Here is a 16,750-nt window from a genome sequence, read left to right as displayed (position 1 = left end):
GGACTGGAGGGTAGCAGATGTGACGCCCATCTACAAGAAGGGTTGGAAGGACGATCCGGGGAACTACAGCCCTGTCAGCCTGACCTCAGTGTCGGGGAAGGTTATGGAACAGATCATCCTGAGTGCCATCACGCAGCATGTACGGGACAACCAGGGGATCGGGCCCAGCCAGCGTGGATCCTGCTTGACCAACCTGATCTCCTTCTATGACAAGGTGACCCGCTTAGTGGGTGAGGGAAAGGCTGTGGATGCTGTCTACCTGGACTTTAGTAAGGCCTTTGACACCGTTTCCCACAGCATTCTCCTGGAGAAGCTGGCTGCTCAGGGCTTGGACGGGCGTATGCTTCGCTGGGTAAAACCTGGCTGATGGCCGGGCCCAGAGAGAGGTGGTGAATGGAGCCAAATCCAGCTGGCGGCCGGTCACCAGTGGTGTCCCCAGGGCTCAGTGCTGGGGCTGGTTCTGTTTAATGTCTTTATCAATGATCGAGGGGATCGAGTGCACCCTCAGTCAGTTCGCAGGTGACACCAAGCTGGGCGGGAGTGTTGATCTGCTGGAGGGCAGGGAGGCCCTACAGAGGGATCTGGACAGGCTGGATTCATGTTCTCATTCTGTCTAGACCTCTCTGGTGAAAATCTGTTTAGCTACAGCCTCTCTGTTCATGCCTTCTTCCCCTTGAGCCTCACCGTTCACGTTCTTTTCCCCTCCAGTCTCCTGCATTGTTGGCTTTTTTCTCACCAGATGGCTCCTTTCCGTTCCCCTCTGTATGTACTCGGTTCCCCTCCGCTTCCCTCCAGTCCTGTTTCTACTTCCATTCCCCTCTGGGCCCCTCCGTTTGTAGTCTGTCTCCCTCCAGTCATCACCATTCACACTCCACTCCTTTCCTTCCAGTTGCCTGCTTGCACTCTGTTCCTAGGCAGAAGGCTCTGAGCTGGCCATAAGCCTCCAAAAGACTCTCAAGTACGTAAAATTCACAGCCCTCTGAGTAAAGCTACAAATAACTCCATACATTTACATATACGTGGTTATCTCAGTTGCCTCCAGGGTTGAATAAGGCTCTCAAGATGCATCAGGCAAAATACTGCTGAAGGCGGTTATCAAACCCTGCTCAGAAAAGCAAAAAGGTGTTTAACAAACAGCAACACTCATTATTTTTCTAGGCTAGTGAGATTGCATCCTAACGTCCTGTGAGACCGATGGTGGGCGCAGCCATGGCTGCTCTGGCACTGAAGGAAAGGACAACCCGGGCACACAGAAATAGGGCGGGAAAGGAAGGGGGAGAACAGAAGCGGAGCTGCTATTTAATAGGGGAAGGCGCTTAACACATCAAAGAGCTGGAGTATTACAACATGTACCAGGAAACTGGGACATCTTTGCCCAGGTTTAACAGACCTCCTAAAATACCTACAGACACTGCCAGAGAGAATAAAGGACAACTTTTCTTCCGCAGCTCAGTAAATGACTCATTTCCCGAATGCAGGCTCCCGTTGCCGGAGCCTGCTTTGTCATTTTTGCCTTCTCCGTAAGACAGTGGGATCTTTTCACCTTTCCAAGGGCCGTGCTCCCAGCCATCAGATTTCTAAGCACCAAATTCCTCCTTTGCTGAACTTGCTCCCCGTTTCTTGTTACCACATGCTTTCCTTCAAGCCCCAGGACAAGCCGTTCCTGCTGATGGGATGCTTCTTCCCACTTCTGCCCCCGCCCCGCCACCCTCCTCCCACCTCCTCAGCCACCTACTTGTATTGTGACAGAGACCCTCTCCTCCCCTCGGTGGTTTCTTCCTTCTTTCAATCACACCATATAATTTATAATTGATTTTTTTTTTTTGAAAGGCAAGGGGCCAACACTCATGGACCCGAGGGAAATGCTGCCCCGCTGTTTCAGGTGAAGTTTCCAGTGCTGCCTGAGGTGTGCCTTGTTTTGGGAGCCCTTCCACGCTCAGCACACAAAAAGGGTTTTTCTCCTGTGTGGACCCGCTGGTGTCTGTTGCCGTGAGCCCTCCGTTTGGAGCACTGCCCACACTGGGAACACACACGGGGCTTCTCACCCGGGTGGGTTCGCTGGTGCTGGGCCAGCGTTGAGAAATCACCGAAGCTCACCCTGAAGTTTTCCCCACGCTCACTGCATATGAAGGGCTTCTCACCTGGGTGGGTTCTCTGGTGTTGAATTAAATCAGAGCACGCCCTGAAGCCCTTGTTACACTTGGGACATTTGTGGGGTTTCTCTGTCTGGGATGCCTCACGCTGCTGAAGATTTGATGTCTGACTGACGATTTCTTCACGCTGACTGCATCCAGCGTGACCGTCTCCTATAGCATCTTCTGGGTGGAGAAGGATGCTGTGGAGACCCTCAAGGGCCTTTTCTAGATGAATGCTGTCATCCTGCCTCTCCCCAGGGAGGTCCCTCTGGTGCCTTTCTGGCACGTGCGGGCTCTCATAGGCATCTGCATTGCTACATCTCTGGAAAGCATTATCTTTAAATGCCTCCGGTAATGTCTCGTATTGTTCCACATTCTCAGGATCATCTGCCAGGGGACTGTCATCTTCATTCCCACTATTGGCCTCATCATCTTAATGAAAGAGAAGCCAACATGAATGGTCAGCAAGAAAGCAAGGTGAGGAAAGGGCCTTAGAGACGGTGAGCCTTTACTAAACCCTAGTTTAAGGTTGGACTCAGAGGGCAACAGCTCTTCTTCACCCAGATTCAGGATTGTTCCCATCCTTAATCCACGATGACTAATGATGACCTTGGCTGTAAACTCAATGCAGAAGTGACTTCACTGGCTTTATGTTATGGAGGTACTGAATTAATTTGGTGTATTCCTCACCTTTGGAGATGTCGTAGGGAAATTCCTTCCTGAGATCTCCTCCAAAATGGCCACGCACAGCTCCTTCTCTCCTTCCATCTGGAGACCACCCGTGAACGGACCCTGAACAAGACTGCAGAGCAGCAGTTATTACCACCCAGATGGTCACTCCTTAGGGAGGATGCTCTTGGCCCTACAGGCTACCCCAGGAAACCGCCTTTTAGCACGAACACTACCCCATCCCTCATCCCACCGCCTGGTAAATTCGAGCTGAGCATCCCCTCCGCGGCAGACGCAGTCCCCGTGTTCGCCAGGGGCCGAGGCCCCAGGGGATGGAGGGCAGGGAAGGGGGGACCCTTCGTCCCACCACCAGAGCGGGGAGAAACCTGCCCCACGGCAGCAGGGCGGGAGAATGGCCCGAGGGGCACCGGCCTCCTCGGCGCTCCTCTCGCCTCCAGCACCGACGCGGTGGGGAAGGTGTTTGGGAGAAGCCCCACAAGCCAATTAAGACATTGCAAGGGACACCAGGAGGGAGAACAGGCACGCTTACCGCAACGCAGTTGATCTGCTGCAAGTTTACACTTCAGTCTACTTCACAGTAACTTGTTTATATACTTTTATGCTTGGCAGGTTAGCAAAGTGGCTACAAAAGGTACTCGATCAGTAAGAGCCTTATTATTTTTTAAGTTAGCTGACCAATACCATTCATCTAATTTAATTAGTTTGTTGGCAATCAGTAAAGCAAACTATTGATTATCAATGAAACTCCACTCTCAACAGGATCACAGGCAGTAAGAAGAATTTTACTTATGTATACACACGGGAAAAGAAAAAAGTGTTAAGGCTGCTTTGCTGGAAAGCTATTTATTTACCCTTCAGGCATGCAGAAAAGGGGGAAGGAGCAAAGACATGTCAGCCATACTTACCTGCTACAGACAAATTAATTACTTATGGTTCCAGCAGGTACAAAAGCTAAGCTTAACGACCACCTTTTGCTGTTAAATATTTTGTCTCCAGAGAGGAACAGATTTTTGCTTGCTAAAATGGACCGGGGACTCTAAGCTATTAATGTACATTTTTAATAAATGTAGGAATACTGAAGAAGCTCCAGAGGAACAGAAGCAAAAGTGGCTGTCATGTCAAGGCTGGAAATGCAAGCCTGGCACTGGCATTGCTATACAGGATACAGTCAATGGAGGACAGCTGGACAGTAAATGCCAGTGAGCCTGTTTTTATGAAGAATCCATATTGTCAGACAAGCGTGACACTGGGATTTTGAGTGCATTGCGGATTTCAAATAATGACAAAACTTTTGATTTATGATTGGATGAAGTTTGATTTACAGGTTGTCATTTTATACTATGACATTAAATGAATTAATCACAAAACGTTAACTTTCTCAGTTGTGATCTTTAAATCAAAACCGCTTTTTTTCAAACAAACAAACAAACAAACAAACAAACAAACAAACAAACAACCTTTGGCTCGATTCACAGGCTTGGTGCAGAATCACAATGTGAAACATTATGTATAGCCTCTGCTGTAGGAAACCAGCGTAACAACAGTCTCTTAACCTGAAAAATCCGTCACTTATACATCTAGAATAATCGATTATAGCCACTGTAAAGCTAATTAGGAAAGTGGGATTAGAGTAGGATGCATTTCAAAAGACATCCTCATTTCACCAGTCCCTGTCACGACCCCTGCGGTCCCATGTAATGCTCTTCTCCCTCCTCAAAGCTCTCCATCTGCGTCACCACCTCAGTTCAAAAACCACTGGATAACTGGAATTCACATGTGGCTGTGCCATGGATTTCTTTCTCATACCAACGCTTGTCATTTCTAGAAGTTCCTCATTCACGTAACTAAACTTCTCACATTTCTTAAATAAAATGTGCCTTCTCCAGTGCTAGCAGCAAGCACTGAATATTAAGCAGTTGAGGACCAATCTAAGCAAGTGAAAAGAACAGTAACCAAAAATAAAGAAGATATTTTCAGTCTCCAGCTTGGTCCTACAACAGATGCCACTCAATTTTGTGCACGTTGATTAGGCAGGTAGGGGGTTTGTTGTCAAATAGCCAGAAGCTCCCGACAGCGAGGTGCTCAGTTAACAGACTGGTTTGATCTGGGGAGTTGTGCGGTTAGGCTTTTCCTGTCAAGTTCATCTCCCATATAAAAAAAATGCAGAGAACTTTTTTGGCACTAAAAGTACGTCTACAAACCTGGTTTCTCCACCTGGCATCGATGGATACATCTCTCCTCTCACAACTGCGAAGTCATAGGAATGGGTGGGAAAGAGGGCTGTAGAGAATGGGGGCTGGAAGTTAAGCACTGCCCGGCAATAGCACTTACACTGTGTAGTATCTTCCATCAAAATGCTTAGTATGCATTACAGAAGAGCATTGAGGCAAAGACAGACTGCTTTTGTTGCTGCCTTAAGATGTGAAAAGCCAGCCTAGAAAGTTAAAAGAAAACAAAATCCATGAGGGCAAAGCAATTTTTGCATTTGATGTCAGTAATGTAATTTTATTCTTGAAGATTCTGCAGGTATTACAAACATTTCAGATCACTTTCTTCTGCGTTTTGAGGGATTTGTTTGATGTCGGTTTTACTGCCAAAGCCTTTTTAGCACTTCTGCTTGAAGAATGCCAGGACAGTCCAGTGGTGCACAGGCTAGCAAAGCTTCCGCAGAATTTGTTCGGCAGCCCATTTAGTCATTAATTCGTAAGTCTGCTGGTGCTAATTAGAAGAGCTGACCTCTTCTCCAGGTGGACCATTCCCTTCCCATCGCTTCCTGTTGGCACAGCTTGGTGCAAACCAGTAGTCACTGCTGCTGGTATCTGAAGGTGGGACGCTGGTAAGAAAGCCGTACCCATGAGCTGTGCGAGCAGTGCTTGATGGCTTTAGACCTCCAGAATATCTGTGCACAGCCTCACTCTGTAACTCCATCAGCTTCAAGCACGTCATGTTGCAGCTTCACGCAGAGCTTCCAAAAAAGGTGTAGAGAGGCATTTCTTCATCGAGTTCTTTCAGTCCAAAAGAGTCTTTACCATCTAATACAGAATAGCTGTAATACATCTGCCTTTGTGAGTCTTCATAGGTATTGCTCAGTTTTTGTAAAAGCCAGTTAAAGAGTTTTAAGGTGCCAGTACACAGGAGAGTTTGCCTAGCTTGTTAACCAACTATTACGCTCCAAACCAAGTGTCTTGCCCACATCCCTTCTCAAGGACTTTCTCCTTCAGTAAGGCTCAGCCTGGTTTGAAGGTCTTCCTTTCAAGGTGATGCTGTAGCACTTTCTCCTCAGATTAATTACCAAGTGATACTCTTCAGAAAGTCATCCAAGCCTTTTGACAATTATTGCAATAGTTCTCAAGGCTAAAAGGGACAACTGCATGACCTATTCTTACTGCCCAAATAATACAGTCCACAGACTTTCACCCCCTTACGTACACCGAGCCTAAGAACTTGGGCCTGACTGAACCGTGCAATACAGAAAAGCATCCAGACCTCATCCATAGGTGTCAAGGGAAGAAGAATGTATCACTTTGCTTGGTGACTAAGTCTTTTCACTGCTAAAAATGTATACCTTATTTTTCAGTCTGGATTTGTCAAGGTTCAGTTTCTGGCTTTTGATTTCTTGCTATGCTTTCTCTACTAGAATAAAAAGCTTTTGAGAACTCTGAAGTTCCTCCCAGTGAAGGTACTTATATACCCTGTAATCACTTCATCCCTTCATATTTTTTTGTAAAAAATTACATGAATGGACCATCTTTGGTTTCTCATTACATGTTTTTTTTTCAAATATTCTTGCATCTCAAATTTTTCAATGTGGTGATTTCACCAGGAGCTAGATATACATTTTTCTGATAATCCCGTATGCAACTTTAGGTATGTAAGCTTTTTAATTAATCTAGACCAAAAGCACACTGGGTTTTTACATGTACTTGGGCTTTCTACACACTTTACTTCTAAATGCTGGTGCTGTAAGGACAACCGCATACCCACCGCTACGTTCAAGACAGTCACTCTGATGGCAGGCTTCTTTTGGTCCATCTTGTGATTGATGTCCCTTGTCTCTGAGGCTCTGGAAGGAAACTCCGGCACACAGGTATCGCTAGAGCACTGTGGTCAGCCACAAGGAATAATCAAGACATGAAAACTCTTTGACGCTGAGCACGGCACGATAGGTTTTGCCTGTAAGAAGTGGTCGAGGCAGCTGTTTTTCAGTGTTCAAGTTTTCTTGCTTCTAGGGGATTTTCCTCATCCCTCTTAAATTTACTAGTTATATATTTACGGAGACATAGTTATTTTTATGATGATCTCATTTACCTTGTACTCCCCGTTCACGCTGTTGCTAGAAATGAGGGAAGGGAGATAAAGGAACAGAGGAAGGTGTTTTGGACGAGGATCGTCACTGACCCACCACCGGGTGCGGTGAGCGCAGTATAAACCTGCAATTTGCTTGTGTGTCCCCTCCCCGCAGCTCCGGGCAGAGCGAGGGCTGAGCCTACACTGACTCCTCAGTGGCATCCTTGGCTTGGAAAGGAAGGAGTTTATCATCAGCTGTTCAATAGGATTGATGCTTGCTTCACACAAATTACATCTGCTGGCTCTATCTGTCTGTGCCTCTTGCTACCACAAGATGGTATCTTTAGCGAGAGTTTCCCCTCACTCGCTCTGTGAAGTCCAATTTAATATTCTGACTGCCGAGTTTCTGTATTCACAAAGCCTGCGCTTTTATCACAAATAACACAGAGCAAGGCTGCTGGTGCAGGCTGCCTGCTACTGGGTGTCAGACAGAGATCAACGCCGAAATATCACGTCCAGTATTCATGCAAGTGTCCATCTCACCTCCTCTCCTGCTAACACCCTTGGGTGCTTTGCAACTCCTTTTGCAAGTCACAATTTCACAGCGTTGCTTTAGGGGAACGGCTTGATGCACCTATTTCAAGAAAAGGTCTCTGGTTCATTCTCCAACGATTGCTCAAGTGGGAGCAATGCCCAGGATGATCAACCCCTTGATGTGCTGTGGACAGCAGTTATCCCCTCTGCCAGTCTTCCATTTTGCCAGGCTAAACTCTTCGTCTCACCTCTCTTGACACAAACTCTCCATTCCTAAGCCTAAATACTCCTGTCTTGCCCCTGTCCCACTGAGACAAGGCCTCCTAACCTGGGTGAGCAGGACCGTACACCGTCTCTCAGATGTGTTCATCCTGCTTTGTACAACACTGGTAGTTTTTTAGTTTCATCAGAAATACCCTTTCGATGCACGCATGCTTTGCCAACGCCATAAGGCTCTCTGGCAGGGCTGCACACGACGTTTCCATTGATTCAGTAAGTGCCTGGACCAATTCCTAAGAACATCCCCCCTCCCTGCACATCAAGGGCCATTAAAATACGAAGGTACCACCTCCGGCTCAGGAAGCTGCAGGCCATTTCAGGGTACATTTCTGAAGTGTCAATACATACTTATTTTTCTGCTCTTCTGTGGGAAGCTGCTCTTGGTCATTGTTGAGCCAAGATGCTGGGTTAGACAGACCTTAGTTTTGATCCAGCACAGCCATTCTTTTATTTTCACTTGCTTTCTTTCACCTTGCATTGGTGATCTGTGCCATTATGGCTGACTATACGCTCAGGTCTTTCTCAACGTTCATGATTTCAAACTGACAACATCCCAGATTATAGTGAAAGGTTTTATTCCTAGCCCCTGGAGGAACAAGTTTGCCTTTTGACTTTTCTAATTTCTTTTGTCTTCTGCTGTTCCGGGCCTCAAGATTATCTGATCCTTCATTCTCTTTATTGACAATTCTTCCTAACTTTCTTCTGCTGCAAACAAATTCTTCTTGCCATTACAGATTTGTCCTAGTAGCAGGATTTAGTGACATTCACTAAAACACCTAGGAGTTTCCTTCTCCAGTTTACATTTCATTGTTGCTCCTTTATCCAGTTCCTTATCCACCGTGCAGCTCTTGTGTTCAACTTCATATTTTCAAGACAAATTAATCAAGATGCAGTAGTACATCCATTACTGAAGTTCAGCTACATGAGACGTACCATACATCCTTCATCTGGAGAATGATATATCTCATAAAAAGCAGTATCTGGTTTCCCTGAAAACTCTTGTCTTTGGTATCCCAAGTAATTCTGAATCTTCAGTGACACTTTTCTTCAAAATACATTCTGTGGCCTCACAGATGGTTGAAGGTAAGCCAAGCAGCGCTGTGGAGGGGTTCGCGGGACTGCTGGGCACAATCCACACACCGGTCACGGACGGGTCTATCTGTCCACATGAGACATCTTCCCGCACCCCACCTCCTGGAACCTGTGCACAGGCCTCTGTCACGGGTGCTGTAGCAGACTGCTGGCATCCACTCGTGTTCTTGGGGCTTCTTCCACTCATTTTCTTGCTGAAGCTTTAGCACGAATTGGTGAAGAGATGGGTATGCAGACACGCAGCACCAGCCTGCGGAAGAAATGACCTGGGGACTTTCTTCCTTTTTGTGGCTGTATCATACTGCAGTTCACATGGGGCTTCTATGGGACCCCAGACCAACACACGATGCTATTTTCTCACTCATGCAGCAGCTCATCCTTTCTGGTTTATATGGTAAGAGCCAGCCATCATACCTGTTGCCTAGAACTACTTGTACAACGGAAAGCATGCCGGAAAGCGCACGACAGAAAGCAAACGGTGCAACTGTTGGTGCACATGGACACAGAGTGCTTTTTTCTTCCTCCCCAAATCCTTCCCTGAATTTTTACCTGCAAGTAGCTTGGCTGTATGAGTGACTGCTCTTCTCAAACCTTTTCACATGGGAGTTTGCTCAGCCTGAAATGTTGCTGTCAAAGAGACTTGCGCTTCACATTAAAAAAACAAGCAGGCCACCACCAACCTTCACACATCCCACACGTGAACCAGCACACACAGAGGAACGTTTCCTTTCCAAAGCCCACAGAATGCCTACGGTTTTGCACTCAGAGAAGCCAGCTCCCAGAGCTACAAGATGAAGGCTAAAAATAACCCATTAAGGATTAATTTCAGGATTTTTAAATACAGCTAATTAATATGCATAGGAAAGGCCCATGGTCTCCAGGAAGGAGCGCACACAATCACAGAGCCTACGAGGGAAGGAGGGGAGGGCAACACGCAGGCAGAGTGCCAAAGGAGAAATAAAAGAGGATATTTGCTATATATCCTCGGATCGAGGACGTGCAAGGAAAGTGTGTTACAGAAGAGGTAGCAGTGGAGGGGTGAAACACTTCAGGGTTGAAGAGGCAGAGACAACGCAATGCACCCACCTCATTTGAAGAGCAGCGGGGACAGTAACGAAGCCTTCGGTATTGGCCAAAATGTCCTACGCAAGGATAGAGAGCTTGATCTCATTAGAGCAGGAGGCAAGGTCTTGCGCGTTGGGGCTCAGCGGCTGGGATGGCGTGCCGTGGATAGAGGCAGCAAACGTGTTGATGCAAGAAGTGAATGTCACTGAGGTGGCTTAAGGGCGGAGCACGCCACGGGAAGCTCAACGGGTGCGAAAGACGCTGCTTTGGCGGCGGCACTGCGGTAGGAAGCTGGGCACATCAGGAACGCGCAGCGCTTGCGTGGAACGCGAGGGAGCCACAGCTGAGGCGTGGCTGGATCTCAAGGTGGATGGCACACCGGGACAGCAGGGCGCTGCCTGGTGTCATGTGTTGCACCGAATTACGGCACTTTGGAAGCAATTTTCTCTTATGAAGCAATACTGAAGGAGGGCATTGCATCCTGAGGCAGAAGCACCCTGGGAAGGCTGGGCACTGGAGATCAAGCACTGAAACAGGACGGCCAGGATGGCATGCCACGAAAACAGGGTATGAGCAACATGGGTGATGTCAGACAGCAAGGATTATCTACAGCTAATGTGAATCAGAAAGCAAATCTGGTTATTCACTTGCTGTACTGCAAAACAGAGAGCTAGAGCAGCAGTTCCAGTGAATTTAAAGGTGCAGGGGGAAAACAGGCTCGCTCGAAGCAATTTCCTCATCCCCATTTCCCTGTGAGCAACATTTAAACAATTACAAACCTCTCCTTTTTCACAGAGGGCAGAGGAACAGATGGACAGACTTAATTGCCCAATTCACTGCTTATTTAGTATCAAGAAAAGCTGGAGTTTTAACCTGGTCTCTTAAGAAAATTAAGTTTATTTAGTAGCACTGCTTGTCTGCCTGCCCCCTTTACCCTCATCACTAAGAATCTTTGAGCTTTTTAGCCCACTTTCACACAAATTTAACAGGGTAGAAATCTCAAAACCTTGTGATATTTGGCGGCTCTCACGACGGCACACAGAAACAGCCTCGAACTCTTGTACGTTTAGCTACATCTTGAGAAAAATTAGTGCACTACAGTGACCTGTTAAAAGCGAGGCGTACAGGCGTTGAATTCTGCAGCAGCGGGTCTTGATGCACGTGCAAGTTGACAAAGTCCCGAGCAGAGCTGCGGGGGAAAGCAAAGCTGCGGCACCACCAAGCCCAGGAAACAGCATCAGCTTCACAGCTCAGTGCTACAGGAGGTTGCTGTTGGAGGTAAAGGACACAAAATGCACCTTTTTCACTTAAAGACATTCTTTATTCAATCTTTTTTATATACAATATTATTTTTAATCTGTAAAAAGTACATATGCAGGATTCCAGGTCAGAGGCAGAAGGTTTCCACATCAGAAGATAGACTTTTGCCCTTTTATTATTTTGGAGGAAAAATAATCTGTCAGTTTTAGACAAAGCAAGAATAAAGGCAAAATGCAAATCCAACTTCCACCAAGCGATTAGGATTAAAGGCAACAATTCACCGTAACAAGTCAGGCTGTCTCCTTTGACTTCGGTGGTTCCCGACTTTTCTGGGCAATTACAGAGCAGGTTGTTAGAAGGGGCTAACAGCCAAAGCAGCCGGTGCTTACCATCCCTGCTACAGCTGCACGCACAGAACTTGCAAAAGAGCTTGGGCTTCCTCTTTGGATGGCAACTCAAACTCTCGAGTCAGAAGACTGTTTCTCAAAATTCAAGGAGCGGAAGAGGGATGTCTTATCAGGGTGAACAGATCTCTGAACTACAGCGTGGATCAAGAGCTGGCTTTTATTTTTCTCTGGTAACAAGAAGCCTGTTTCTTAATTTGTCCCCTTAAAAACATGGACTAAACTTATTAATGTACATAACAGGCTCAATTTGCTAAAAGCCTATTACTACAGCCCTGAGATGTAAACTGCCTCACCGTTTTCTGTGGATTCCAGGTTACATTGTTGATCCTTTCAATGTTAATGCTATTAACCACTTCTCCAAACGAGGGAGAGTCACATTATGAAGGCTTTTGATATCATTTCCTGAGGGATAGAAGAAGGGATCATGTAAGACAGCCCGACAGGGCTTTGCTTAGCTGTAAGTCAGCACAGGGTATACCTTTAACCTTAAAGGATGGTATTACAGGGAGCGCGCAATTATTTTCACTTTTCAGAACCTGGATACCCAACATTCAAATCTTGTAAAATATTGGGTGGGAATATGTCAGTGATTGGGAGGTAGAAGACAGCGATCCACAACTTTGGAGTAGGGAGCCTCAAAGGTGTGCCTGGCACAGGGAACTATCTGCTTTTCCCTTTACTCCAGTGTACTTCCTATTTTCCATACTTTTCTTAGGCATTCAGTATTAAGGACCATATTGTGCAGCAAAATGAACACCCAGAATATCCCATTCAAGGGTTTTGTTTTTATTTAGAGGACAAAGCTAAGAAGTTGACTTCTTGACTGCAGGACACACACAGCTCCAGGGTGGCCAATGGAAGCTGCAGAAATCTGGCTTCTTCAAAAAGTCAGGCTCTAAGTGTTAGAAAAAAATGTACTGCTAGCAGATCCTGACCCACAGGCAAGCTTGAGGCTTGGATTAGGGAAAGAACTGAACATCCTTGTTTTGACTGCATGCAAACAGGAAAGAGACAATTCTGGGATTTCCAGGCTCTTGCCCAAATCCAGTGTGCCAAAAACGTACATGATTTTCTGTTCTTTATTTCATCCTGTAAGAGGAGAAGGTATTGTAGAAATCGCTAAAATGGGACAGCTACCTAAAGAAAACGAGGATTGTTTTGTTAGAGAATACAGTGCAAGACTCGGAAACAACTAGGACTAAAAAGTCATTTTGTGCTTAAATTTACACTCTATCTTCATGAAAGTATGTAAGACAGCAGCAACAGAATGAAAATGGCAATATTCTACTGTACCTTACAGACCCAGAGGGAAAACAGTCTCAACTTTGGGTTGCACGTAACGCCGTTCTGCAGACCAGAACCTACTTCTCTGTGAAGGACTCGGAACGAGGGCACGTCCCTTCAGTCAGAAGTTTCAGTATCCACGGTGCTTAGTTATTACGCACCCGCCTCGCTCAGAACCCATTACCTCCAAACTCAGCTTGCTCTAGGAAATCTCAGGATGGAGAGATTCATGAATGACACAGCAATTAGTCCATAAAATGCATGATTTTTGATCGACTATGCACATCAGTAGCTTCTGGAGGAAAAGGATAGTTTGTATTTTAAAGAGTGATAGTGTAGAAACTGACAGCCGTTGGGTTAACCGGAAAACGAGAAACAAGTGTCCTTTATTTGGTACCTGCTGCTTGTCTACACAAAGAAGAAATAGCAGTACTGTACATCTGCTTTGAGAAAAATACCATCCCATAACATGAAATGGCTTAGGTCCTCAATTCAAGCATTCTTGTGGCAGTGAGTTAACCCATGGGGATTCATGGAGGAATTAATTTGAAGGGTCGCTCTTTCATTCACAAGAAGGGAGTGGAAGAGCAGCAAACAATGATAAGAAGTTTGCTGTTTCTGGGACTCCAGAATTCTGTCCTGGACCTTTCTCTGAACAGACTGGCAGCCATTCTACGTCTGCATTTATCAGGAGGTGTGTGGGGTGGAAAGTGCCTTTTTTTTTTTTTTTTTTAAAAAAAAAACAGCAGAGTCTGCTTTTCCTCTTTCTCCTTTGTACCCAGGGAGATTTAGGAGAACAAGGCAATCAAGTGCAGTTTTAAAGTAATAACAGTTCTCATGGGATGGAAAAAACTCAATTTGAAAACACAACACATCTGAACTTTGGAAAATGGAAAATGACCAGCTCTTCAGTAAGTTACTGAATACTAATTAGAAAAATATATTAAAATGGGACCAGTAAGAAGAATCCATTTATTAAGCTACTTCTAATTTTAAATAAACAATTACTTGAATCAGTATTATTTACTGTATCAATTACTTTATCAGTTATCAAATTATTTTTAAGATACTGCTGCAAACTACAGTAACTAAGTAACTGGTATTAATGCAAAAACATTGAGATTGGAGTTTTTTCCAAGCTCTAGGTCCTCCTCCTCTTAAACTAAAGCAACTGTCTGGAAAAAAGCATCTGATAGCATTTTTTCTTCAATCATGTGATGATTTCTGTGTCTAAGTTAGTGTCAAAGACGAGTGAAGAAAAATTTTACGGGGGACATTCTACTATAATGTACAGTCAGATATATCATACTATGATGGAGAGAAAAGCTTTTATATATAAAACTTCATATATAAACATTCTTGAGGGGGAGAAATAGCACTCACTCCCTTTAGATCTGATGCTGTACTGCTGTGGCTCGCTACAGAGTTCTTCCACTCACTTTAGTATGAAAACACAATCAAGATTTTTTAAAGACTCAACCTGTGCACTAATTAGGAGGGAAAGGAGCACCTCACAGCTCCTTTTCAGCAAAGGGGCCAGTCACCATGGCAAAAGGATTTGAAAGCTAAAAAGGGGAATAAAAAGAATAATTTGAGCTGTAAGGATTCTGGAACGATGGTAAAAAAAAGGGATTGATATATACTTGAAAAGACGAAACTTCTTTTAGTAAATAAGTGAAGACTGAAGCAGATTCCGTTTAAGTGATAGCGTCCAGCCCAGCCTAGGAGTACTCAGAAAAAAAAACCATGCAGGTAACAGCATCTCATTTCTCATAACGTAATGGAAGAAGAGACTCTTCAGTTTCTTTTTCCACTCACACGTAAGAGATGTTATGCTGTTTCCAAAGAAGATCACGTTGGCTTTGTACTGGAGCACCAAGAAGAAAAGGAGTTTTGTAAACTAAATCAAATGTAGTTTGGGGCTTCTGTCATACACATACCTGCAAAGAAGGTTCCATAACAGTATCCAAAGAATGAAATTTAACTTTCAGGAAAAAATCTGGATTGTGTGGAAAAATAGAAAGCAACAAACTCCTGCTGCTTAGCTCAAGGGGAGCATTTTTAAGTACCATATACTGTATCCTGTTATATAAATCAGAAGAGACTGTTTTTCTCTCATGGTGAGATTGTCATCTCTGTTTATTTAGCTGAAAGAACCAGGACTGATAGGAGAATGTTTTTTTCCACGTGACAGGATTTGTGAGGAAGGGAAACTTAGGCTCCTTCCTACCCCTGCGATATGCTCCCGAGTCTGTGACTGTAGCTTGCCAGATGAACTAAGCCCACGTCGCTGCCAGTGAACTACAAACCAAATGCTTACTAATTGTTTTTTTGGATGGAAGCATACAACACAGATCTTTCAACATTATTTTGAAAAGGGGAAAATGAGGAGGCAACAGTTTTTATAGTTTAGAGTTTAGTTCTAATAGCTTAGAGGCCCTGAGAATGGCTGCCAGTCTGGACAAACAGATGCTCCTTAGAAAATTCAGACAGGTACAGAAAAAAATTCAAATCCTGATGCTGCTGGTGCAGTGATGTTGCTTTTTGTTGTTGCTTTGTTCATGCCATCATCAAACACAAAACAAAAGAAAATGAAAATCTAGGTATTTGGAACCCACCCGCTCTGAAGAGGTGACTAGTGCGTTGTTCCTTGCAACAGCCAACACCAGCAAGTTCCTCTCCCTGGATGGGAAAGCCTCTTCTTCCTTACGCTGCTGCATTTATATTAAACAGTAGATTCCATGTCTTGCTAGGGGTTCAAAGCGTATGAAGTCTCTGTCCTGCAAATACCAGACTAACGTGTTTTGGTCATGTATAAAACAGAACTTTTAACTTATCTATATGTTGAAGAGCTTCGTTTCTCACGCCAGTACTTGCTTGACTCAGAGGTCTAGTCTTATCAAGTGTCTGTCTCCTCTCCTGCTTAAAGTCTCAAGTGGTCCATGTAAACAAAACAGAGCTGAAAACAGTCTCTACTCCTCTTCATAGAGCTGCTTTTATCGATATGCAGGATTTCCTGACAGTGTGGTGTTGGCTAAATGCAAAACAGGCAGAGGATGAGCTTCTGTGTTAAAAACCCAGTTGTCTAATGGTAGAAGGTCATCGTTGGAGAAAAGCAGATACAAATACCTAGGTATCAAGACAGAGAGGAAAAATGGTGGGTATTAAAGCAGAGCAACAGACAGGCAGGCACAACACAGCAGCTTCAGGCCCCCCCAGTCAGCAGCTAAAGCTATAAACAAGTTATTTGCTTTCAATCTTTGCATAGCACCCACACAGACTTCCCTATTATCATGATCCAAAGAATCATTTTACCATGATCAAGCCCTTCAATGAAAAGTTGCTATAAGGACAGCATTTGAATCTTTCCAAGTAACTTTCGCTTTTCAAGGCTCCCTTCAAAGACTTGCGAAAGAAGTATGAAGACACCAAGCATAAGGATTTGGGGGACAGGGGAGCAGAGAAGAAGTTGGCAAAAAATTCTTCTTAATGGAGTAAACCCACTTGGAAATGACTAATCCTCTTTAATCCCAACCAAATATTTGGAGGAAGCACAGGAGAAGCCACTAAGCCATGCCAGATATCTGACTTGTCCTCACTGTGCTGGAAGCTGCTTCAGCTTCTGGTGGGAGGAAATGGGCCAATATATTGTGCAGAGGGGATTCATAAACGCTGTACATTATAAAGCAATGCAGAGCAAATGAAGTGTGTAACAAA

At 44.9% G+C, this 16,750-nt stretch overlaps 1 protein-coding gene across 2 annotated transcripts in view; it reads right to left on the bottom strand.

The window, feature by feature from the left end:
- Positions 1-11,187: 11,187 nt before the first annotated feature.
- Positions 11,188-16,750, bottom strand: part of MAN1A2 (mannosidase alpha class 1A member 2) — a 139,599-nt gene continuing 134,036 nt past the window's right edge. Inside the window, exons 13-14 of one of the 2 annotated variants that reach the window (XR_015704951.1) lie at positions 13,043-16,162; positions 11,188-11,351 (exon numbers count right to left, since the gene is read on the bottom strand). Coding sequence is in view for 1 of the 2 variants with exons in the window: in XM_009460543.2 (XP_009458818.2) it covers positions 16,030-16,162 (133 nt within the window). In the remaining variant the exon portion in view is untranslated. Of the gene's footprint in view, positions 11,352-12,514; positions 16,163-16,750 lie in introns of those variants that run through there. The other variant, XM_009460543.2, reaches the window with a different exon arrangement.

Source organism: Nipponia nippon, unplaced genomic scaffold, assembly GCF_047370975.1.
Source record: "Nipponia nippon isolate SJK-2023a ecotype South Korea unplaced genomic scaffold, ASM4737097v1 scaffold_2, whole genome shotgun sequence".
Lineage (NCBI taxonomy): Eukaryota > Metazoa > Chordata > Aves > Pelecaniformes > Threskiornithidae > Nipponia > Nipponia nippon.
This window is presented reverse-complemented; position numbering and strand designations above follow the sequence as displayed.